The sequence below is a fragment of the Mangifera indica genome, chromosome 12 (genome assembly GCF_011075055.1).
Source record: "Mangifera indica cultivar Alphonso chromosome 12, CATAS_Mindica_2.1, whole genome shotgun sequence".
Classification (NCBI taxonomy): domain Eukaryota; kingdom Viridiplantae; phylum Streptophyta; class Magnoliopsida; order Sapindales; family Anacardiaceae; genus Mangifera; species Mangifera indica.
Window position 1 is genome coordinate 13,937,291 of NC_058148.1, and position 26,815 is coordinate 13,964,105.

General features: G+C 32.8%; 2 protein-coding genes across 3 annotated transcripts; both read left to right on the forward strand.

Annotated features, from left to right (window-relative positions):
- Positions 1-717: 717 nt before the first annotated feature.
- LOC123193443 (protein IQ-DOMAIN 9-like) lies at positions 718-6,448 on the forward strand. Of its 2 annotated transcripts, none has more exons than XM_044606441.1 (6): positions 718-849; positions 1,493-1,580; positions 1,922-2,074; positions 3,613-3,840; positions 5,286-5,399; positions 5,489-6,448. In XM_044606441.1, exons 2-6 carry the CDS (start codon positions 1,530-1,532, stop codon positions 6,164-6,166), a joined length of 1,224 nt encoding a protein of 407 aa, XP_044462376.1. In that variant the 5' UTR covers positions 718-849; positions 1,493-1,529; the 3' UTR covers positions 6,167-6,448. The 2 variants fall into 2 exon arrangements, with proteins under 2 accessions (XP_044462376.1, XP_044462377.1); XM_044606442.1 differs by having other exon boundaries at positions 832-849; positions 1,918-2,074.
- Positions 6,449-6,868: 420 nt separating this feature from the next.
- LOC123193444 (nudix hydrolase 15, mitochondrial-like) lies at positions 6,869-11,187 on the forward strand. The gene is made up of 4 exons (XM_044606443.1): positions 6,869-7,342; positions 7,958-8,100; positions 9,663-9,782; positions 9,870-11,187. The coding sequence occupies exons 1-4, from the start codon at positions 6,955-6,957 to the stop codon at positions 10,089-10,091; spliced, it is 873 nt and encodes a 290-aa protein (XP_044462378.1). The 5' UTR covers positions 6,869-6,954; the 3' UTR covers positions 10,092-11,187.
- The last annotated feature ends 15,628 nt before the right edge of the window (positions 11,188-26,815 follow it).

Genomic DNA, 26,815 nt, shown 5'->3' on the forward strand with positions numbered 1-26,815 from the left:
ATTATATAACTAAATAATTTTAAATTAAAAAATAAAATAATATTATATATATTTATTTATTTGTATATTAAAAAATAAATATGTATAACGTTAACTCTTATTAGATAATATATTAAATAACATTGTATTCTAAACTTTTGATATTCTATGTAAATGTAATATACATAAGTATTTAGTTAATTTTATGATGATTGTTTCTATTTATTTATAACGATTCTTTCTATTATGTGCATACAATACATTTGTGAACATGGAATCGAATCAATCAAGCTCGATTTCATTATTATCATTATTAAGCCAAAATTGACATAAAATTAATTGGTTTCATGAGTTTACAGGGTTAAGCTTAACTTAAGTAAAAATGGATAAACACTTAAAATTTTAAAATCAAACACTTATATATCTAAAATTTTATTCGCTAAATTTGAATATTTATGTGATTAATAAGTATATAAGTTGAAAAATTTAAACATAATTTCATTATCAGTCAAACAAGCCAAGTTGAAGAATCGAGTATGATTAAAATTGCATCATTTCAATACAATTCCAACTAAAGAGGCGCTGGTTGGTGGGGTTTTCTTCCGCTATCCATTTTATTCCTAAAACTTGAAGAGGAAGAGGAAGAATGAGATGAGATTTGGAGAGAGTTCAGGGTAAAAAAGTTAACAGAAGGTGGCAATTTGTTGTTTTTCTGACTTTAAGGGTAGAAAGTGATATAGTAAATGAACTGTGGGAAATAGCTGTTCTGCCCATTTTGCAAGGACGTTCCTTTCTTATTCATAAAACTACTATTAAAAAATTGCCAATGCCAGACCTGAGTTTCCTCCTACATTACTTCAGCTTTTACAGGTCCTAATGTCTTCCCCATCTTGTTTCTGTGACTTCCCATTTTCTTAAACAGTCTCTTTATCACCTTTGCTGTTTTTTATTTCACGATATGTTATGTTTAACTCAGATTTTGCGTTGTTTGTTTCTGTTTTTGGATTGAGAATTGCGATTTTGGGATGTCCGTTTGTTGACTTGAATGTGTGGGTTGACTTGATAAGTTTTGTTCTGGTTACTAGTTGTTGTCTACTTTTTTAGAGGAACTTGTGCTGAAATTTTACTTATATGTGATCTTGTTCATGAGCATGCTGCAATTTACTTGCTTTTATTATGGTGATTTACATTGTTGGAGATTTTGTTTGGATTTACCTTTGGATGTTTCATATTCGATGAGGGTAGTTGAGTTTTGTGAGAGAGGATGACTTAGACTCAGGTAGATTGGTTTAAGAGACTAGTACTACTTTTTCCAAGATGAATTGCTTCATATATAATTGAGATTTTATAGTATTCTGAATAATTTTGATGGTATTATACTATAGTGATGCAAATGTTGTTACCGTAATTGACATGCATTTAACATGGCTTTGCTAGTTCTTGGCTTTTAGCTGGTCTCTTCACTCTTTCTAAGCTGGCTCAATGCTAATCTGTTTCATTAAAACTGCTGCAGGGTTATGTCGAATTAAAGACAGACATTTAATCTCAATATGGGTTCTGGAGATTGGTTTAAGACAATAATTAACTCAAAGAAGGTCAAGGTATAATAACTAATAACTATTTGGATGCTTTTACTTTTCCTACAATTTTTAGTATATAATGAGCTTCTTTTTTTTTTAACTTTTTTCATGTTTGTAACATACATTTTTAAGCAAACCAAAGTTTTGGAAATTATGTTTGGTCGTTTAAAGGTTTCATATTTCAATGTTATTGCCCTTTGAGTGGCTATTGAATACCATTTATAGAACATGTGTGAGGATTCATTGATTGAATTTAGTGACATTGTTGCTATTTAGAGTTGCTGTTAAGAAATTATCTTTGGTGGATATCTTTTGTTAATATTATGTAGACTACCTCACTTGTTCCTTCATTTTTGAGACAGGGGTCTCCAGCATCTTCAAAATCCAATGGCTTCAAATGGAAAAAGCATTCAGGCATACAGCAGTCTAGTAGTTTTGCTAATGCTAGGGCTCTTGGCATGCCAGTTGAGGATATAGCTGCAACACGGATTCAAACTGCATTCCGGGCATACATGGTATGTTGGCTTTCCAATAATGTGAACAAATTCTATGAAAGTTCATTCTCCAATTTTTTTGTCGCATTGATTGTATTTTTTTTTCCCTCCCTGTTGGGCTTTTACTTGTGTAGAATTTCATCATTCAGTTTTGCAACTTAAGAAGAAGTGTATAGTAAAATTCAAAATGCACTTGTTTACAGGGATTTGAATTTATCATGCAAGAACTGTATCCTTCTAATATATTAACTACTAACAATTAAACATAGAGTGAGTAAAATAACTTTTTATCATGCAGAAAACTTATTCATCTCATTGGATTGTCAATGAATTCATAGTTTGTCATCATATTTTGATGACAGTATACACAATGTTGTTGACCATGGGCAAATTTCTCGAGGGAAGATCCAAATAAATTTAAATGGTTTGTGCATTTGGTCCTAACCTTCTGGTATTTAAGCTTGGATTAAACTACTAGCTTAACTTACATCTTTTCTGCACTTGTGACTCATACACAACCAAACTCCCCTCTTCCCTTTCCTTTTCCCATTTCACATGTGAAAATTACAAATTGAGCCTAAGAGAGGGTGAAGGATGAGGAAAAGGCTATTGTTAATGCATTATGTGGAGGGGAGACTTCAGATCTTAGAGGTCTCAAGGACTGTTTAGATGAAATTTGATACTTTTACTCTCCTGGACACATGTGGTAGCTGGATTACTAGTCTCCTGAGTTCTTTTAATAAATTTGTTTGCAAATAGCCTGTGTCTTCCTGAGACTAAGTCAAAGACAGCACTTGAATAAAAATATTGATTGACAATAATTTCCATTTGTTGGACAGTATCATGAACTCCCTTAGGGAACAGTTCTCACCATAGGTCTGGTATTTTATTCTAGATATGAGGAGCTGGAATATCTTATAGGATAGAAGCTGTAGCTGGAGAAACTAAAATCTTTTTTATTCTGTTTTGGGTCATTCTGACTTCCAATTAATATTTGCACAAAAGACAGATCCTATTCTTAATAAAAAGCTAGCTGTTTGTACTGTGCAGTGCTTTTGAGACATGCCTTTTCTTATGAGGGCAGAGATGGCTTCTCTGCCTTTCCAACCATTGTTATAGGTTGCAATCTAAGACATAAAGAAGTTACTTGATTATATTTAATGATTGATTTTTTTTTCACCTGATATATCTTCTCTGCCTTTACAACCTTTGCTTTAATGATTTCGTCTATAAACCTGCATAAGATTTCCATGTTACCCAGCAAAGCCTTAGTTCCAACTAATTAGGGTCACTGATTGGCCAGTCTGTACTTTGTGGGATAGTGCCCTCTTAAGATTTTCAAAGCAGATCCAGGTGGTTTTTCTTTCCTACTCCTTAAAATTAATTTAAAAGTTTTATTCTGGACTTCTAGGAGAGGAGAGACGTATGCAATTATTGGTAATTTATTGGCGTCTTGACTTAGCACTTCTCTACTTTCTAGTTCTGTATTTAAGGTATAACTGTGTCGTTCTAAATCATATGCTGTTGGCATTTTATTGATGAAATTTCTCCTGCTGCAGGCTAGAAAAAGTTTACGTCGCTTGAAAGGGATAGTAAGATTTCAAGCTGTGACCCAACATCATTCTGTTAAAAAGCAAGCTTCAAACACATTGAGCAATATTCATGCATGGAGCAAAATACAGGGTGAGATTCGTGCTCGCCGACTGAATATGGTAATGGAAGGCCGGCTCAAACAGAAGAAGTTAGAGCATCAACTAAAACTTGAGGCAAAGCTTCATGACCTAGAGGTTAGAACTTAGACCAACAAATTCTCAAACCTGTGAGAACTAGCATAGCTAAAATTGTCAATATCTAGATGATGAAACTTTTTTAGGAAAATTGTAAAATACTTAGGTTTAAAATACATTGTCCTTTTTGTTCCATTCACTTTCTCTGGACTATCACCACCACAACTATACCATACTCCTATCTCACTAGGCCACCAGACTACCATCATCACAACTTTACCATTTGCTGGCAATCTGTCCATAAATCCAAATCTGCAAAAGCACCTGACCTAAATCAAAACTGAAAAGAAGGCTATTACTTAAAAGAGTGAAAGTTCACAAACTTAAGTGAGAAATTCTACGGAACTTTAGTACACTGAAACAGCTTATCATTTTTCATTGAATATATCGGAAGGAGTAAATTCTGCATATATATACGTTCAATGAACTTTCCAAAAGCTCAATTTCTCTCAGTGCAGTTTTAGCTACACTTTGAATTTTCAGCTAGAATCTAGGACATGAGTTGAAGCCTTTATCAACTAACTCCAGCTTGGACTAACAACTCCCTTTATTCATAAGCCACCTCTGCTTGCTATGTCTCAATCTAAATATCCACCATAATTTTGTTGCACAATAAACTCTGATAATAATAATAGATCTGGATAATTCTACCCTACATACTCATAACAATTTAACAGTTAATCCTCAAGCGCATGGAACTATGGGATGGGAGAAGACTTTGCCAACTTTTACAGTCAAATCGATTTCTTAAACATCTAAGAAAATGAATTATAACAAACTATAATTGCTATTAACCTAGTAAGAAAACTGGAATTTTTGAGAACATATGATTAAACCAACTGATCCGATCATTGTGATTTTAGATTTCAATATCCAGATTACTTGCCTCATTAAGATCCTACCCCCATCTATAGAAATAGCGAAAAATCTTCATAACTTATAAACATAGATATTAGGTCATTAAGAATTGTCTCATATGACCCATAATCTTAACTAAGTAATGCTCAATACTTAATCACATGTTGCCGCCTTAACTGTTTTTTTTAATTTAAATATATATTGGCGTCACAATTCTACTAGTTGAGCAGTCTGCTTTTTTCTGACCAGTACTGAATCCCTTGATGTATTTCATGTCAAAGTATTGCCTTCCTTCTTCTGCATACTGGTAGCCTGTCTTCTACCATTCTGTATTGTGCTACAAATGTTAATGGGTGCTATTTTTCTGCTAGTAAACCTCTCCCGCTCAATGTTACATGCTAATAATTGTCTTGGTCTTTTGTCCTTTATGTTTCTAATTCTGCAAGAAATTGTGAATTTTTCTTGTTTTACTGTCAACCATATTCTTGAAGGCATGTTTATTTCCTTGAATCCTTGTTCTTAGGTATAGGGCCTGTTTGAAATCATCAACTCTTTTTCTATTTGACTAAAGATATAAAGGGTGACAGGTTGAATGGAGTGGTGGCTCTGAAACAAAGGACGAAATTCTATCAAGGATACATCAGCGGGAAGAAGCATCAATTAAGCGAGAGCGAGCAATGGCTTATGCCTTTTCTCATCAGGTATGTTAACCCCAGAGGCCGTCTTCTCTTCAATGTGGCAGAATAAAAAAATCAAATTTGCAATGACCAAATAAATTTATGATTTGCAGTGGAGGGCCAACTCTAATCCTCTTGGGTTCAGTAAATATGAACTTGACAAATCTGATTGGGGTTGGAGTTGGAAGGAACGCTGGATTGCTGCTCGACCATGGGAAAGCCATGTTGCTTCAAAGTTAATTAGCCCAAAGAAGGTCCAGCACGCACAGGCAAACAAGGTTGGTGAAAACATAAAATCACCTTTTAAGTCCAAAAGCCCAAAGAAGGTGCAGCAGGGGCGAGCTGACAAGGTTGATAAAAACATAAATTCACCTTCTGAGTCCAAAAGGCCCAAGAAGGTGCAGCACAGGCAAGCAAGCAAGGTTGGTAAGAACATAAATTCACCAACACAGAAATCATCAGGTTCAGTAAAACCTCCAATGTCTTATGGGAGGGGAACTACAGTGGGGCGAAGATTGTCTTTCCCAGCTGCTGAAAAACCATCCCTTGGACAGAATACCAAAGCTGAAGAAACAATCACTAAGGAAAAAACTGCAAAGGGTCGAAGATTGTCTTTCCCGGCTTCCAAAAAACCATCACCAGGAGGGAACACTGAAGCTAGAAAAACAAACACCAAGGAAATAACTATGAAGGACCAAAGGTTGTCTTTCCCAGCTGCTGAAAAGCAGTCTTCCCCTGAAGGCAAAACCATATCTGAAGAAGCAGTCGCCAAGGAGCAATCGGTTTCCTAATACCCTTCCAATTTTGTTTAGTGAATGGTGATAGGCATATAGTTGGTTTTCATTTTCCATTTAATTGAAATCTTTAGAAAGAAAGTCCATTTTTTCTTTTTCAATTCATATGTTATTTTTGACTGAGCATATGAAGTGTTGTGAAAGTGATGTTTTGTCATGCAAGAGCCATGAACTGGGTATTTGGATTGATTTGATCACTTTATCTTTCTGGTTTGTATATTATCAGAGAAATTTTGCATTATTAATTTATAATGTAAATAGAGAGGATATTATTGATGACCTTTGCACATTTTTAACAAGCCATAATTCAAATTGTCTTTGTCTTGCTGTTGTATTGTTTAACTTCATAGCAAATTAATGACCTACTAACCTAATTGGTACAAACCTAAAAATCTTAATCAAGATACAGCCATTGACCGCCCAGCCAGCCAAAAAAGTTTAACAAACCGAATCCCCTCCTTGCTAAATTAAAGTGAAGGATTAGGTAGATAGAAAAATACAGGTCATATTGAACTCTCTTGGTTTGCAAGACAAACACAATTTAGTTATTTATGGAATAAATTTGTGTTGGTGTGTGGAGAGGAATTCAATGTGGTTTGATATTTATTTATTAAAGTAGACGGGGTCTCAAAGGAATTCAACTGGAATTTTAATTTCAAAGATAATTTGGGCAGTCTAATTTGTCTTACATACCTATATCGGCGGCTAAGGAAAACGTTTATAGTATTGCATCAAACTGTGCGCCATTAATAAGACCTTCTACTTCATCAAGGTTTCAGCATCTTATGATCTCGCTTCTGAGAATAAGAAAACTCCCATTTACTATATCGCCATTTACATTGACCAGGCTCATGGATTCGTCATCATCTTCAACAATAACAGCGGCAAAGGCCTCCTCACAAACTCACAGACTCCTTTTATTAGCCCAACAGTTACGTTGTTACAAGCCACCACCTTCTTGTTTAGATGAATTGGAGGAACAACAAATCCAGGAAGCCACTGGCAAGGTGGTCTCTCAGGTGGGGTTTGAAGAATCTCTTACTCCAACTGTTAGGGACCCTCAACGGTTTAAACCCAAAAAAGCTGCTGTTTTGATCTGTCTCTTTGAAGGAGATGCTGGTGATTTGAGGGTCATACTTACGAAGAGGTCTTCTAGATTGTCTACTCACTCTGGTCGGTAATTTTGAGCACCATTTTGTTTGCTGAGATAATTTGAGGGTAATAAAAAAGGGAAATGCTTTGATGTTTTCTGAATTTTCTTTTCTCGTTGCTTTTGAAATGCTGGATGATTTAGCTTTATTGATCAGTTGTATAAGGCTTATCTAACTAGCGGGGCTTTATTTATTTTCCTGGTAAATTATAGATTTTAAAAGGAAACTGGTACTTTTGATCACTGGCTTTGATGCCTCTGGGGGATGGAAAGGACTTAAAATGCGTTTAATGTTGATTTCTAGGAAGTGAATGGCAAATTGTATCCACATGAGTACTGTGCTCATAAATGGTTCAGTTAGAAAAGAAGAAAACTTTGAGCGAAAGCTAATCTAATAATCTTACGGGAAAAGAGTGAAAGCTTTACCTCTATTGAGTTAAAATGGCTCAATTGAGTGAAGGACTTAAGTTTTGCTTTTATTAACTGCATTTGGTATCAGACAATGTTGGCATTGCAATTTCATATTTCTTTTTCCCTGTGTCTTTCGGTAAAAAAAATTGGACATTGACTGAATGATGATGATCATGGCGTGAGTGTTGGTGATTGGCTGTTTGACTGAGTTGATGTGTTTGGTGCAGGGGAAGTTGCATTGCCTGGTGGGAAAGCTGATGAGGGTGATAAGGATGATGCGGAGACTGCAACAAGGGAAGCTGAGGAGGAGATTGGGTTGAATCCGTCACTTGTGGATGTTGTGACTTTTCTTGAACCATTTCTGTCTAAGGTATGGAAGGATTTTTATTCTATGCTTATTACATTTTTCAGTAGTTGTTCTGAAAGAATCTCATGATATTTATAACTTGATTTTGAATTTGTCATTTTGATGAGTGCAAACCTGGGTTCAGTTGACTCATGTGATTCTGGAATTTGACTAGTAAGTAGTTACAATTTTATGAAATTATGGGTGTCCACTGCATATGATGTGAATTGGACTATAAAATTGGTAAATCCTCTTGTTATTTTCTCTTCTTAATGCAATTTCCAACTACTCTAGTTGAAGGTTTAATGAGTGAACAAAGGGTGTTGTATTTGTTGTTTTTTAATAAATTAGATGGAAGTGACTTATTGTAAATAGAGGAGGCTGCCGCAGAACAGACTTCTTTTTCAGAATTATTTTTCATTCCCAATTTCTCATAAAATATTTTTGAATTAGTGTTATCTACCCAAATGACCCTGAGATTGGTACAGTTAATTGAAAACAAAAATGTATTTGCTCGAATTTTTTCTGGTTTTGCTAAATTTCCATCAGAGTAGAAATGTTGTCAGAAATTGCGGATTTGAGCATCTGTATTATGAATGTGTGAACCTTTTAAAGAGTGTAATGTGTGAACTTTTCTAAGAGTTAGGTGTAATACTTATGATGCATGGCTTGAAGTGTTGTTGCAGATGTGAGGCCCCAGTTTACATATAAAAGAATAAAAGATGGGATCTTGGAAGAATATGAGGTTCAATAGAGCTGTATATGTTGCTAAGAGTTTTCAAAACTGAGTGTTTTGATAACAGACCAGCAGACACAGCTCATATTACTTCCCAAATTTTAAATTGCCCAATTACTTTCTCTGCCTGCCTCAAATTCTTTTACAATTGAATCATTGGGTCTCTCATATTTATAACATTGTCCTTAAATTAAAAATTTGTCTGCTTTGCTATCTTAGTTTGCGTATTTAAATTCTCCTGAACTTTGCTTGCGTACTATAGTTACTGGTGTTTAAAATGAAATGCTTGCCATTTCTATTCTGTGCTCTTGGTTGAACATGCATGCTTTTTACATCTCAAGTTTTCTGATGTTGCAATTTGTGGATCATTCTTTGGCCAGTTCAGCTTTATTGGTATCATGAAAAATTCATGTATAGTAACTTGCTTGCCTACAATTCATATCTGTTTGTCTTTATCTCTCTTCATCCAGATAATATATTCTGAATAAATGATTGCATTCATCTTGTTAGTGAAGGACTTAAGATGTTTATGCTGATGACCGCAATATTTCTTCTTTCTGATCTAGTACCTAGTCACAAGTAATGATTATCAGTTTGATATGCAAACGATATTGTTAGGTCAATTTTTCTGAATAAAGTTTCTTGGAAATCATGTGATTAATCTGAATGATTCTGCAGAATATCAGAGATATTAAAATGTTTACAGTATTTCATAGATGAGCAGCTATTTAATTTAGCATGTGATTAAATGATATAGAATGTATGAAAACTTTTTAATTCAGTATATTTGAAACTTGATCTGTACTTGGCATTACTTTCTTGGTTAAGCAATCATCATTTCTCTGTGCAGCAACTCCTCAGAGTTATACCTGTTATTTGCTTACTTCGCGATAGGAAAGCTTTCAAGCCTATTCCAAATCCTGCTGAGGTAGAAGAAGTATTTGATGCTCCTTTAGAAATGTTTATTAAGGTTGTCCTCTCAACACTATCTACTTTCAGTGCATTCATTCATATTACTATTATTATTTTTGGATTATATATGATATTTTTGCTTCAGGATGAAAATCGAAGGGATGAAGAAAGAGAATGGCTTGGGGACAAGTATCTTATTCACCTTTTTGATTATGAATTTGAAAACAAGGAGTACTTGATATGGGGTTTAACTGCCGCCATCTTGATTAGGGCTGCCTCAGTGGTATTCCAGAAGCCAGCAGCTTTTCTGGAGCAAAACCCGAAGTTCAAGTTCCCTAGAGTAATAGACAAAGACACCTCTATGTAAACAAATTCACAGATGACATGGGTTCGGTGTACTCCAGATAAACTTCCGCATTAAATTCACCACTGCCCTCATTTGTTGAACTAGTATAACTTCTTTTAGGATGATCCGATTAATGTATCCAAACAAGTAATAACTATTGCATATGTCATTCTCAGATGCCCCTAAACTGGGGAGGCCAGATATATCAAGACTTTGAGGAGTTCTTCACTAAGTAGTTGTGAGTGTGAAAACATTATTGTTGGAGCTGTTAGTTGCTTTCACCTTTCCTCAGGTTAGTTCTGGAAAGACTTCAAAACTACTTTTTTCCTGTGAATCTCATTTGTCAGTCACTCATACGGGAACTGCATCTTGCTTAAAGAGTTTGCAGTGTTGGACAAAATAACTGCGAGAAGCTGAAGTTCATGTTTTTGTTATAGGAATTGAATATTTTTTTTTCTGTAATTTTTTCAGACTTGATATGGGTTAGTGATGTTAAATCTGCCTGATATTAATATGACGAAGTCCCCTCTTGAATGATTGCAGTACAAATCATTTTATATTTGACCATCTATAGCAGTATAGACTCAAGAATTTAAAATGTGATTATCTTCTTTACCAAAGTACTAATCAACCAACAAAAAACATGATTATCCTTTTATTCATGAAATATGATGTACATACCCTAATCAGAAAGGCTGATGGTGGCTAAAGTAGTTGAATTACATGACAAGATGATCATGGATTCCAAGAACACCAGAAACGGAACTGGAAGAGCCTAACAGCTTCGTGTCTACAAAGGAAACTGAGGGAAGGGATAAGAGAGGAAACTGATGCTGATATGTAGAAACGGCTTTGAGAGAGGCTAAGGAGGAGATCATTTTGAGCCTTTTTCTTGTTAGTGTAGAAGATAATTTTATTGATAATAATTGAATATATAGTAGATTTGATACAAAATTGGCAAATATAATGCCCTGTTGTTGAGAATTGTGAATGTTGGTGTCTGCCTTTGGCTGTGAACATTGTTGGTACGAAGTTTTTGCAGCATACATGTAATCAATTATTATATAGTTGCTGGTATTGAATAATCCAGGAGTGGAACTTACAAACTTTACCTACTTGCAATTAGTCATTATGTCTGGTGTGAGTATTGATTCTTGCATTTAAGTTAGTTGGCTGAGTTCTTTCTTTAGACTCTCAGCTTTAAAAGTTTACTTGGGAGTTCTAGATTATCTTTTCACTATCATATGAATATGAAACTTCCAGTTCACATGCAAATATGCAAATTTGTACTTTTTGCGACTATTTGGAACTTATTTTGATGTAGGACTGGTCTTATGTGCAGATTGGAATGACAGTAGTTCCTGTCATCGGTATACTTTCTGAAAAGTGCAGATGAAGTAGACGCAGTGTTTGATGCTCTATTGGAAATGTTTCTCAAGGATATACACAACTCCAGTTTACATTTGAGCCTGTCATAATTTTTTCTTTGGGGGCTTATTTCTTATGATTGTAGCATAGGATGAGAACCTGAGGGCATGGAGTACATGATATGGGCATTAACTGCTGGAAGTTTTATCAAAGTTGCATCAGTTGAGTTCCAATGGCCTCCTGCATTTTGTGTGAGGAGGCCTAGATTCTGGAATAGAATTTTGATAAAAAGTTGTATAAGTGTGGCATTTCTACAACTTCAAACATCAAGGAAGCGGTCTTTCTCTGCAAGAAGATGCAACTAACCAGGGACATAAAACTTCTGAAAAATAAGACTGTAAAGAGCATAATTTGCATTGATAACAATCCTCCTTCCAATTCATTACGATTTCTAAGGCTGGATTCGAGTCGAGCTGAGCTCGGCTCGCAGTCAGTTCGAGCTTGGCTCGGTTCATATATGGACGGCTCGAGTTTGGCTCGAGCTCGAGTTCGGCTCAAATTCGGTTCGACTCATTTTTCGTTATTAAAACGACATCGTTTTTAATATATATTGATAAAAAAGACATCGTTTTGTATAAAAAATTTTTAAAAAAAATCTACCGAGCCAGTTCGAGCTCTATCGAGCCGAGCCAAGCCCGGCTCGTTTCAGGCTCGAGCGAGCCCAGCTCGAGCTGGCTCGGCTCAAGTCCAGCCCTAACGATTTCACAGACTGTATGTGTAGTTATATCTACTCTAATGATTACACCAATATTCCAACTATACTTCCAAAAGTTCAATTGTGATCAGATCATGAATAATTGGAGAAATTTGACAAAAATACCATTAGCAGAAAAATCTCGTAAAAAAAAAAAAACAGAAGCAGAAGGGAATTCTATAAACCTCCTTATGGCTTCTTGGCAGTGATATTTAAAATTTGATGAAATGGTGACTTCTTATGGATTTATTTGAAAACAAATATAATTATTGTGTTTATATCAACAATAAAACTATGTGTATTTATTTTTGGTACATAAATATATACACATTTATATGTGTTATCATTTGATTGGATGATTTTGAATTAAGAATAAATAATAACCAATCATATGATGACACATATGAGTGTGTATATATTTGTGTTATTCAACTCTTTTATTTTTATATTATTCAAATTATCCTAAAAAAAAATAGTTTAATGAAAGAAAAAGATTTATAATGGATATAACACTCAATACAAAATACAATAAAATTATTCATATAAATTTTGAGTATATAAATATATATATTTATATATATCATTAAAAATAAAATAATATGATACGTATAATTTATTACGCCCAGTCCTGCTTGCATATATAGATGTGTACTTTAATGATTTTGTGTGTCTCAGAATCGTAGCAGGGCAATGGTTTTTCGGCCCAACCATTTTTATTAATAGCCTATGTCTCTTATTTTAGTGAAGGGTAAAACAGTAACAAACTATAACATTCTACTGAAAATTTCCTCATAGACATGAAAATATATGACTTACGAAGAGAGAAACCAAATCTTTTTTTTTTTTAAATTTATATTATATAAAATATTATTTTATTTTTAATTTAAAATCGAACAATCACATGATAATATTTAAATATTTTGAATGCAAAGTGTATGCAAATGTTCTTTTTTAAAAGTTTTTGCTAGTATGTCAATAATATAGGTTTGGAAATAATCTTAGAGTGGTGTTACCTAAGTCCCATGGATAGTTTAATTTATCATAAAAATAGATCGAAATCATATTACATTTTAAAATTAATAAAATTAAATATATCTATTATGAATACATATTAATATGTGTCATTACGTAAATAAATAATTTTAAATTAAAGATTAAGAAATATCTAATCAAGTGATAATATATATAAATATGTATTTATTTATATATTTAAAATAAGTATACATAATATTACCCTTTAAAGATTATTCTCCGTTATTTTATTTTGCTTTCCGACCATACTTATTAGATGTTTTAAAGATATTTCTATTATTGTTATAAAGAAAGAGAAAATTTATTTTTTGGCATTATCAAAGGGAAACCTTTCAATAAAATTAAGGGGAAGAAACACTTAAAAAACGGGTAATTTAGGATAATTTATCTAATACATTGTTATAACAATAAAAACATATTCACACAATTTTTAGTAGACAATTCAGTATCCAGAAGTGATATAATATAATTAGGTGATTTTGAATTAAAGATAAAGTAATACTCAATCTGATAATACGTTATTTATAAGTTCGGTTATACGTTCGAAATTGTGTGGCCATAACCTTGGTTTTCAAATAAATTATGTGGCTCATAGGGGTTTAAAATTTTAAGCCATTTCGAGAGAAAACCCATTGAAAACTAACAAACACGCAGCCATGCCCACAGTTTCAGTAATGGATGGACCAAAACGAAAACTCTAAGCTAATGAAGATAAGTGAATAATTATTAGAATAGGTAAAGGTGCGACCAACGCAGTCATAATAAATAAGAGGCCAAAATGGTATGACTATTCAAAGCCAATTGAAATATTGGATAGCGATGGTCAAGCTGGGAGGAAGTCTCTTTCTGGTGTTGCCCATCACAGCACATCCCAATAAATATTATATATAACAGATCAACATCAAACTTGAATGAAGAGATTGGCGATCTTCTTGCAGACAAATTGGTCGAATCGGCAGTACTTTTCCACCACCAATGGCAGTGAGGTTCAGACGTAACACTATTTTTTGACGTGATGAAAATGGCTATAAATAGGTATTGCTGCCTCTGAGATTTCTGCAGTTCAAGCATTGAATCTTCTGAAATTTATAACTAGAAAATGAGTAGAGTGAGAGTTTATCTATGCCTATCTCTTGTGTTGCTTTCATTTACTTGGTGTGAAACTCGCTCTCGCGGCCCAGACAGAGAGGCGAGGAACTTGGCCAGGCTAATGCAAGTGTTGGGTGAAGGTGGTAGGAAAGTAATAGAAGTTTTGCCAGGAGATGAAACCACCGACAACGGCTTCGCTGAACCCAAACGGGTGAGTCCTGGTGGCCCTGATCCCAAACATCACTCGTAAGCGAAAACGATACTACATGAAATTCTGAGCTACTGCAATCATCTAAATCTTCGCATGGGAGCTTGAAATAATAAATTTTGTAACAAAATACTATATATACAAATAAATCTTATCTCATCATATCCATATAATCTTATGTGGTAATATATGATGAAGTGATTTTGAAGTGAGAGAAAAAATGAATAATCTCTTTACTTAATCACATATTGTCATCTCAAGTTGTATGAATAAATTAGTAAAATCTATGTTTGAAGTTTAATTTGCACTTTTTTAGATACATCTCATATGACACAAGTTTAATGAATATATTTCTCATGACACAAGTACAATATTAGCACAACTTCATTAATGATATTCATATATGTTTATAGTACAAGTTCATGTTCCTACATAATTCATGCGTAAGTTTAAGTTCATGTTTATACATGAACCATGCACAAGTTTAATGTTAATTATGTAAGTTCAATATTAGATTATTAATGGGTCATATACAAGTTTAATGTTAAGTTTATGTATTTAGGATTTTAAAAGTCATCATTATACCTATAAATACTCTAGTGTTTCACATTTGAGAAATGAATGAAATTACAAGTATTCCTTGCAAATAATTCTCTAACACAAAGTCTTTCCCTTCTAAAATTTCTCTTCAATCTAATAATCCATTTGTTAACATAGTTTTATTCATCTTGTAATGTCATGGTGGATCGTTTTTGTAATTTACTAGTAGGCCAAAAGACTTATTTCCAAGTAAGGTTTAGTGTAAACCCAAACTCATACTCGTTAATTTTTAAAAATTCAAATACACACCCGTTTGTTAAATTTTATTGTTACTATTAGAGATAGAATTGTTATTTAAAAATTTTATTTAAACTTATATTTTAGAATTACCCTCAAGTTTTGAAATTTTTATTTCTGTCTTCTAAGCTCATAATTTTTAGGTTTAAAAACTAATTTCCCCCCTTCCCCCAAGTCTAAGTTGCAAAACTCTCATATTTTTTTCATATATAGTCAACCCAGAGTTCTAAAAAACTTCATTTTCATCCCTATTCTCTCTAGGGTTTCTAAATCCTTCTCTTCAACGATTGTTCGTCATCTTGGACCGTCAACTCCTCCCTCTTGGTCTCTTTCCCTTCTCTCTATGCTTGTATTTGTTAGAGATGAAGATGGAATCACTTCATCTAAGACAAAGAATGTTCATCTTCATCTCAGACCAAGTGATTTCATCTTTGTCTGTTAGAGAGTGAAAGGAGAGTGACTAGAAAGACAAGAGGTAGAGAGCTGATAGGTAGTAACAGTGATTGGTCGCCAAAGATAAAGATGAAGTTGAAGTTGAATATGGGTGAAAATGAAGTTTTTTAAAACTTTGGGGAGTGTCTTTATATAAGAAAAATATAAGAGTTTTGCAACCCTAGACTTGAGAGGGGGAGGGGGGGAAGACAGTTTTTAAACTTGAAAATTATGAGGTTAGAGGGCAAAAATAAAATCTTCAAAACTTGAGAGTAATTTTAAATATAAGTTTAAATAAAATTTTTAAATAACGATTTTACCCTTTATAATAACAGTAAAATTTAACAATCAGATAAATATTTTGGTTTTAAAAAGCTAGCAAGTGTAAGTTTGGGTTTAGACTAAACCTTGGGTGGGAATAAGTCTTTTGGCATTTACTAGTAATAACTTGATGTATCATGCATAAAAGCTGTTTAATAAAGATAATTTATCGTTCTTATTCTTCTCTTGGAATGATTAATGGAATGGAAGGGAAATGACGGAAAGTCCAAAAGTGACTCAAACAGAGAGAATATAAAAGGGAATTAATGTCATTATAAAACGATACGATTAGCTCATACTTGCACCGAAACACTCGGCCTAATTAATATAGGTAACTTTGTCTTAAATTTTGAATTAGTAGTAATGGATGATGAAAAGACAAAGTTCTAACAAATTAGTTATAGTCATTAACAATCTTTATGCATGGGTATTAGTAGTCACTACATTTCGGGTTCATATCTTACGTTCTAATGTATAAATTGATTGGTGATATAATTGTTAAAAAAATTATAAAAAAAAAACTGATATTATTTTAATTTAATAAAAACAGGGTAAAAGTATTCTACAATGAATTAAGTTTTATGGGCATTACCATGACTAGTTTTATTGAATGTCTCGTATACTTTATAATTTGGGTTATGTCGATATAGATATAAAATATTGGGCTTTCTGAAATTGTGATAAGAGGGTCTAATAAAATATTATAAAAAGATATTAAATTATCTTTTCTAAAACATACATAATAAATCACCCACTAAAATATTATGATTTGAACAGGAAGATCAGTTTCACCGAATTTATTATTAATCAGATTTGGAATTGATTCCGCATAAAGGTTTGTTTGAATTCTAAAAATTTAGATTATAATATTTTTTAACCTTATGTACACTAATTAGTGGATTTGAGAATATATCCATAGATTAGATAATTGTGTGATTGTGTTGACCAATTTATTTTTCTTAAAGTGATATTACTTCTTAGATCATATAATCCACATTCATCTCTTGAAATGCATGCAAAATTGGAAATACAAACTTTAAATAAATAGCATTATTCTTATACTAATGATCATAACGGCTATGTTAATAAGAAAATTACCTAGCATTTTCTTGTTGCTTTTCCTCTTTTTTTGGGTTGATGATCTTGGGAGGGAATGTTCAATCTGGAAACAGGCCTAAATCATGAACAAGTACAAAGCTATATGCTTTTGATGTGCAGAGAAGAAGATTTAATTGGCTTAGAATGGCAGTGGTAATAAATTTATTATATATATGAACATATATACCTAATGTAGGTAAATGAAAAGAGTACTCAGGTTTCAATTTACGATAGTGTTTATGGTTGAGACAAACGATCAATTTTAAAGAATCTTATCTTAATGTTAACTTTTTCTTTTAAAGGATTGCTTCAATGATATGCTGGAATCCTGCATGAGCAACGCTGATGAAGGATTAGAAAGAGGGACATATATAGAATGATGAAACCAGAAAATCCACGAACATAACATACATTTATCCACTCATTAATGCATGCTCTTGCAAACGAAGTTCTATGAAGATCCCACTAGGCCTGAAACCGAAAAGATCTTTCACATATGCTACCTTGGTTGTCAAACGTGAGCTAATTGATCCATTTGACTTGCTTTTCAAAGATCCGCAGGGGTAAAGTAGGAACGTATCGATGTTGATCATTTACGGAGTAGTGTTAACAAACAATAAAACTATGTGCAATTAAATATCCAACGGGTATATCATGCAATGAGACTTGACTCTTCCCAGCACCTTAGGTGCTAGTTCTGCTTTCACGTCCAGATGCCGAGATGGTTGAACGTAGTATGTGTGCAGCGACTTCCCATTTGAGTTGTCGATTAAGCAGAAGAATCCTGGGATATAATCCGCACTTTCTGACTGTCTTTAAGTACTTCCCTTTTTGGACATAATTCAGTCTGCATCTAGGCTGAGTTCCTAGCAATTTGTTTTGTCCAAGTCATTGAGGAGGGTAAAATCCAATTGATCGGAAGTCTACCTACAGTATTCCATCCAACCTGAATCTGAACATGGCTTGTGGATCCATATTTCATTGTAACCATTAACTGATGGAATTGTCAGGTTTCTTTAAATCTTTGTAGAGGATCTAATTACTTTAAGAAAACCCTAATCTTAATTGTGCATGCAAAGCTAATTAACCTTTCTAACCCTAATAAACAGCATCCATTCATCATATATTTGTAATAACTCTTAAACGGTTTAATATTACAAAATATAAATAAATGGCATAGATATTTTTTTCCAAGCATATACTGTCAATTCCAGTGGTAATAATCTAGTTAGTTCAGTTAATGTTAAGTTTAGTTTGATTAATATTTTATTATCAAGAAATATTATAATTGATTATTAATACCACTTTTGGTAATATATATATATATGTATTGACAATTATAAAATAATACGAAAATATTATTTTATTTAAATGCTCTTTAAAAATGTCAAACTAAATCAAATGTGTGGAGATACAAGATAATTGCACTAAATCAAAGGTGCAGGGGACACAGTTGAAGTTAAAATGGTAGGGAGAGAACTATAATGAATGAAAGTCTGGTGATTACTAATGCTCTAGGCAACTGACGACATGTGTGGTGATGGTTAGGGCCTTCTCCCCCAACTTTAATCTACGATGCAAGAGCCACGTCGTGAAGGGCTGACCGATTTGAATGCTATTGGTTCTATATCTAGAGGTGGCTACTTCCGAATTTGTCAACAAATGCTTTCTCAATCCAAGGTTTCGTTGGGTTCTAATGATAGTGTGGGCTGTGAAAAGGTTGGTGATGGCTACAATGTGGTGGTGGTGGTGGTGGTGGTGTTGGTAGGTGATGGTGGGTGGGCATTAGTTGGCTACCAATTTTATATGAATACAAAAACATTTTTGTTCATAAAATAATATGAATATAATAAGATAGTTATTATATATTTTTAGGTTATTTATTATATTAACGGGGTAGGATGATCTTTTTATTTTAAAATTTTAATGAATAAAAATAAAATAATAACAAAATTATGATTATTAAAATATTTTATTATAAATTATGATAATAATCCAATCGTTATGAAATTTAAAAAAAAAATTAAAAAAAAAAAGATGAAAGATGTTCAATTTCCAGCCCTACGCCCAAGTCCAGCCAACTTAAGCTTCTGTTTGTTGTCTTTACATCTCACTTGATTCGCGATCTTGGTAGCGAATGAACAGAATGTGCAGTTCCAGCATATTTCCGCCAAAACTTGTCCATATTTTGTCTTTACTGTCGTGAGTTTATTCTAACTTTGTCTTATATGTAAAGCGCAATGCATCTACTTAATTTTTAACCTAATTTTATATAAATTAAAGTAAACTTTATTTGTAATATTTAACTTTCACTTTGGCTTTAGCTTTTAAATTATATTTAGGAAGCCAAACTTCCTATAATACCCTTTAGTAAACCATTAAAATCAAAGGTCTATTACATTTTTACTAATAGTTGAAAACTTAACATATATTGGTAAACTTGTTAATCATTTCTTGATGATGGAATTTTTACCATTGGAGAGAGTTATACTAGCAAGTCAAATAGTGACCGTGATATGAACTAAGGAGAATTACAAATAAAAAATTAATTTATAAAATTTAAATCTCATACTTTATATTTGAAATCGTAATATGGTAAAAGTAAATTTACCGTTACTATACATCGATACTTGCTTCACTTCATTTTGGGTTTTAATCTTAAAAAATCATTTCACTTGATTGATTATAATTTAGTAAATTTTTATTCATAAGAGACAACATAAGAAATAGTGAATTTGGGGAGGGGTAATTTTGGTATTTTAGAAAAAGCTATGGGCATTTTTGATTAGGAATAGTAAATTTGGGCATTTTTGCTTGAAAATAGTGAATTTGGACATTTTTGCTTAATGAGGGGGTATTTTGGCTTTTTTTTATAATTTCCCTTAATTAATCTATAAATGGATGCATCCACCCGAAGGGCTTGACCAATAGCCAACACTAATTTAATAGTATAATCTAAAGTCTCTTCAAATTTTGACCATATTTGTTGGTGCTTCCACTGATGATTATTTCATCAAAAAAACTTCTTCTCGTTAGAGTTTAATGATTATTACTCTTCTTGATTCACTTGAAACGAAACGTATCGGATTGTTTAGTTTTTTCTATTTTAATTTATTTTAAAATACCCCTTGAAATTACTAAAAACTTCCTAAAGAAAAAAAATCATAAAATCCCATTAAAAAAAATAAAAAAATAGCACTAAAAACTTAAAAAATCGAACCATACCATGTGAAAGATGGCAGCCGGCTGCCAATTGAGCCACGTGGAGTAATGGAAAAGCTAGATGAAGACAACATAAAGTTAGCAGATGATTCAATTTGTTTGTGAATTGTTGGAAGAAAAAGCTAATACTGACAACACATTAATTAACTTGGACGTCTTTACATGTAGGGTTTCGCAATATGCCAAGAATGTGACTCATCCCAGTCCAGTCCAATGAGAAGAATCAAAAAGTTGCTTTTCTGTAGTATCAAGTGATTATTAACACGGAATCTTGCCACCATTGTCAACAGAAACGCATCTAGTGAGTAGCTGAGGCATTCCAAAGCTTGCATGGTGTAGATAATTTTACATCCCAACGTTAATTCTCAGCTTTACACATAAAAGTTAACCATATTTTTCACCTGGGAGTTAAATAGATAAAGTTTATCCAACTGAGAGTTTCCCAGGTTTCTTTTGAGGACAAATAAGTTTGATAGGTTAGCTCTCATTTGATTCAAATGGTCGGTATTAGTTTTTGTCTCATAAAGGAAAAGAATCCATAAGAGTACAAATATATAACCACAAAACAAACCTAATGCTAAATTGTGGCCAGGTCCCTTTTTCCACCAACTTGTTTGATTAAACAAAGCGAAAAGATTGGCACTGTGAATATGTACTCTCGATCATCTCATCTATATATATGCAAGCATTGTAGTTTTAATCTATACGATAAAACATATTGCACACATTCCCATTGCTGTTTGTTGATAAGAAAATGGCTGGTAAAAGAGTTTGTGTGTGTCTAGTTTTCATGTTATTTCTTTCGTTCCAACTGTCTGAAGCTCGTCTTCTATTTAGTCCACTCTCTCACATGAAGGAAAGAAACCTAGCCAGGTTGAGTCGATTGCTGGGACAAGATGCGGAGGAAGTTTTGAACACTGGACTGGAAAATGAGAACAGAAACAAAAGCCTATATAAGTCCCAAAGAGAGAGCCCCGGAGGTCCTGATTCTCAACATCACTCCACAAATCTGTAGCAGACAACTTCTACGAGACAACGAGAAATGGAAAGAGTAAGTGGGACAACTACACCAGTTATTATTACGTAATTGAATAATACTTCTATCTAGAAGTTATACTTGTCCCAAATAAGAGTATCATTCAATAATGTAGTAGTAACAGGTATGCTTGTCCAACGTACTCTTTCCACTTCTCATTAACTCAGAAGTTTTCTGCTAGTCATCTGTGGAGTGATGTTGCGGTTCAAGACCCATCATATAATATTGGATGGACATACGCCGACCCATTTGCTCTTTTAAAGAGAAACAATATTTTTACTTTGTAATTTAAGTTCAGTTTATGTGTCTTTTCTTTTTTTCTTATGTAATATTACTCATAAATAAATGGTTATATGATCATCAACTTTTTGCATCAATTATTAGGTTTCCTGGTTAAACGGGAAAAGAACAATTTAATAATTAAGTTGTTAAGCATAGCTTTTCTGATAAGAAACTATAAGAATATTGTCCGTTAAAGATAATGTGAGCAGGTAAAGTGAGGGTGGTTTAAGCAAGAAAGTATAGATCCAAAACTATAAGATAATATATCAAAATCAAACTTTTTTTATAGATTATACAGAACTAATGGCTGCGATGGGTAACCGAAAAATAAGAATAGGAAGAGGCTGCCAAGCAGAACTAGTGGCTGGGATGGCTGCTATGATTAAGTTAATCAAATATAAATGAATATCATCAAGAAGCACCCCACACCTATGCGAATGCCACTGGTGACCATATGTTTCAATTTTAATTTTTATAATTATTAATCTAAAATTAATTATAATAAAATTGCAATTACTATTCCATCGACTAATATATCTCACCAACGAAACAATAGTGGAAGAGATTTTTTTTTTTTTTAACTTGGTTGATGAGAAAATGTAAAAATGGAAAACCTTGATGAGAAAAAATGTTATTCAGCCAAAAGTAAACCACTTCTTCCTTAGATCATTCAAGTTAAATTCTCTTCTGTGCTTTATGTGGCAATATGCAGATAACCACAACTACCATAACTGTCCCTTAGAGAGTGTTTGGGTTTGGACCGAACAGATTTTGGAATAGAAACTGATAAATTCCCTTTTCTTAGTTTTCTATTTAGAAGTTTTTCTACTCTTCCACAATTCCTTCCTTGTACCAGATGTTACAAGTAACCTCTGTGATATTAACTGCTGACCTTTTTGGCTTTAGAGAAACCGGGTTTGCAGTTGTTTGAGAAAAACCGTCTTTTCCCATTGCAAGGAATCAATGGTGATTTAAGTTTCAATCACCATTGAATCCAAGTAGAGTAGATATTTTATCAAGTGAACAGTCTCCTTAGGGATCTAACCCACCATACCAAATAAATAAAATTTATATATTCAGTGATGGTCCAGAATTTAACTCTAAAATATCATAAAAACATTTAAATTTATATATCTTTGTATATAAAATTTTCTTTGTTGTCAGTAAAACTACTTTCAAATTAACCAAAAATTTCGAGTTGCAATAATTCGAAGTCGTCATATTTTCAACAAGTCAATTGGAGAAAGCACCATTCGCGGTTGCAGTAGATCGACTAATGATTGTTGCCCATCATCATAAACTTATAATGAATGCTCAGTCAGTTATTTGTCGTCAAGTCTATCTTATTATAAGCATATGGCGGGACGTCTTTGGATCATCAGCTGCACTTATTAGCTGGAACTGTGCCCCTGACCCACACTAAATGTTCTTGTTATTGGATGGTACAAAGAAGAAAACCACCAAAACAAAAAAAAAGACAAGTGTTGGACTTATTTTGGTGCAATTAGGAAAATCTACAACTTCAACCTTTTATGGAATGGAAATAGAACTTTGTGGTGGAGTCTTTTGGAGGAAGAAACCAAAGATGTTGTCTCTTTCATGTCCAAAAGACATCCTTGAGAGACAAACACATATAGCTCCTCCAATCCTTTAGATATGGCCAATGCACTTAGCTCCCACCTACCGCTCAGGACATTAACAGTAAAAAGCCATTAATGGAGCCCCAAATTTAATGGGCAGAGGCACTACCTCTTTTTCTATTATAAAACAGCTGCATATCCATCCCAACCTGAATATCTATTTAAATTAAATATAACAATGAGACGCAACAATCGCTTCCTATATTCAAACTTTTATGAATCCTGATAAATTATTTTGGAAAGTGTCTAACATAGCTTGCTGTGATAATCTCAGCTTGGATTTTCCAATCGTTTGTTAGATCCGAACCTATTGCAGTAAGTCTGGATATAATTACAACTACTGGAGTACTGTAGAATATGAGCACTGACAATTTTTACATTATCTACTTGTGCGAGAATCAACTGATTCAATCTTTCTTGGATTACTATCATTAATCCTTGAAAATATATGTAGGCAGCCTTTTAGATGGATGAAGTATATCCACTATCAGATTCATTAATAAAGCATTTAAAAAGTGACAACGCAATTTTCTTGATCTATGCTGACTGCTGAGCAATATGCGCATGCAAAAAAAGTACTAATAAATGAAAATAAACTATTAAACTATGACGAAGCTAACACCAAAACGTTTCACACTTGGTTTTTCATGCATCATTCTCCTCACAAGTTTATTAAAAAAGTGTTGTCTCTTTGAGAAAGACCTAAAGAACGAATTGTTTGCTTCATGGTTCCTCTACCAGTAAGATGCATAGGGTACGTAGGCATACATAACTTAGAAAAGGACTAGTTCTTTCAATAATGAGCTACTTTGATATTGTTAAACTCTAGCTAGCTGGGTTGATGACAGTTGTGATTATCCTCTGCAATAATCAACACATAAAAAGTGAAGCATAAAAAGGTATAATCACTTATAATATAATATATTCAAGTAGTTCTTTAGATCTGCTCGGTGAACTTATCCGGTTTATCTTATGAGGTCACCAAACCTTTCTTCAGTGGAACCCATTTAACGGATAAGTCATGATGAATTAGCCGCTGCTGACAAGATTGCTAGGAGGATAGCTATCTGATTTTCCTCGTAATCACATATGCTTAATCAGTAGTTAAGTTCTCTTTAAGCAATATTATAATCTTGCATAATCAACTGTCGCCATCCACCGATTATCCGCAAGATCAGATATGAAGAAAGAGTAGAAAATACTAGCTACAAAGTGTGCTATCGATCCTCGAACCAATTGTAAGGCGCACTTAAGAATTCTCACTCCAAGATATTGCTTGAATTTGATAGGGCGTAAGTAATGGACAATATGGTTCATTAATGGACACCTCATAGCCGAAAATTACTGGTAGAAATCAGCATCAGCTTTGCAAATGCGAAGTAGGAGATAGAATCAGGACAGTTAATTTTCGCTGGACCAACAAAGAAAAAGGGCTTTTTCACGTAAGATGACAACTTAACTTTGAGCTGATTGAATGATCCACCCCCCACTAACATTCACTAAAGATAAAGTTAAATTTTAGGCAGTCTATAAGAACTTGACCTTACCAGCTTCTGTAATCACAACGCAAAACACTAAAGCCAATTGAGTAGAATGAATAAGTTTAAACACTTGTTTTTCCTTCTTACCTTTGTATCTTTGCTACTATCAGCGACAGTCCAGAGCCACACAGTCGCTGAATTTGCGGAGAGGAGGAAGACCCTAATTGCATCGATTAAGACTACGAAACAGATTGCCAGAGAGGCACTCAGAGACGGCGATTTCAGTAAGCCAACACGAGCAAGTCCTGGGGGGCCTGATCCACAACATCACTCTCAAAATAACTAGACTGTTACATATATTACATCAGCAATCCTCCGTCTGCACATTTTGAGTATACAAAATAAATAGACATATGAGATATTATTATATAATTAGATGTTATTTCATCTTTAATTTAAAATTATTCGATATCATCTATATGTTTATTATGTATAATTAAAGTGTGTATGTATGTGTATTTTCAAATAAATGAAGAAAACAAATTTTGTAATATTTCTTCATTTGAACAAGTGATATATATTCTATATGAGTAATATTATATATACTTATTTTAAATACACAAATATATATATACTTAAACATGTTATCATATAATTGAATATTATTTTATTTTTAATTTAAAATTATTTAATTATACAATAATATTTATAAATAAATAAATAAATATATATATATATATATATATATATATATATATATATATAATATATATATATATATATATTTACATAAAGTGGGTATTATAATTTTCCTGGACGAGCCTACGATGTATCTTAAACTTGATTTTCCAAGCTTTGGACTGGGTGGAATTTATGTCCTGGTGAGGCTCGGTGGGGGCGGGGTAAGTTCTTTTACCCAACAAGAGAATTCTCAAAACTCACTTCTTTCAATTCTTGGGGTTATCCCTCTAAAAGCACGTGCTAATCCTTTTAGAAGTTGCCTAAAATATGGTTCCAAGATCATGGACGAAAAGGATTTTGACTGTAATTATAATCTTTGCCTAGACGTAAAAAATAGGGGCTGTATATGATCCGAATTGACTTTATTTTGAAAGTTAATTCAATTTAAATTTGTTTGATCAAAATTTGAATTGAATTTGAGTTAAAAATTTTAACTTATTTTTTAATTAGAACCAAACTTAACTCAAAAGATGTTTGGTTCGGTTTAGTTCAAATTCAGTTTGATTAAAGAATATCTTGACGTAGTTTTTTGTGCAGATACTCTTGTTCTAGTTGTAAGGGACTCAATTATTATCATAATAAAAATTTCATCAAATTATCTTCAAACATGTTTTTATATTTTCATATTTTCTAAATTTTATTTTTGTTTTACTATCCTCTAATTAGGAAAGTCATTTTTGGAATATTTCAATTAGACATAAAGATGAGACGATCTCTAATTTTTAATATAGTTTAGAGATAATTAGAGCTAATTTGATCTCAAAAATTGATTTAATTTAATTTAAATTTGTTTGATTAAAATATAAAAAATTAGAATTGAAATATTTAGATTATTTTTTAATACGAATCAAACTAGAGCCGGGGGTGTTCGGGGTAAGCTCAGTCCAAATCTACCCTTGATCAGGAACTAAGAAATAGAGAAGTGCAAGAGACATGTACCGAATAGCATCCCTGGATAAAGCCACTAATTGTGGAAGGGTAATTATGGGCAAATTTTTTTTTGAGATTCGAACAATTCTATTGATATTGAAAGAGCAATCCATTGATATTTTCAATTAGAGGGCACACAGTTTTAAATATGAGTAGAACTATAAGTATGATTTTTATCTATAATTTTATATGATTAAGTAATTAAAAATTAAAAATAAAATAATATTTAATTATAATATATTATTATTTATATATAAAATTATTTATATAATAT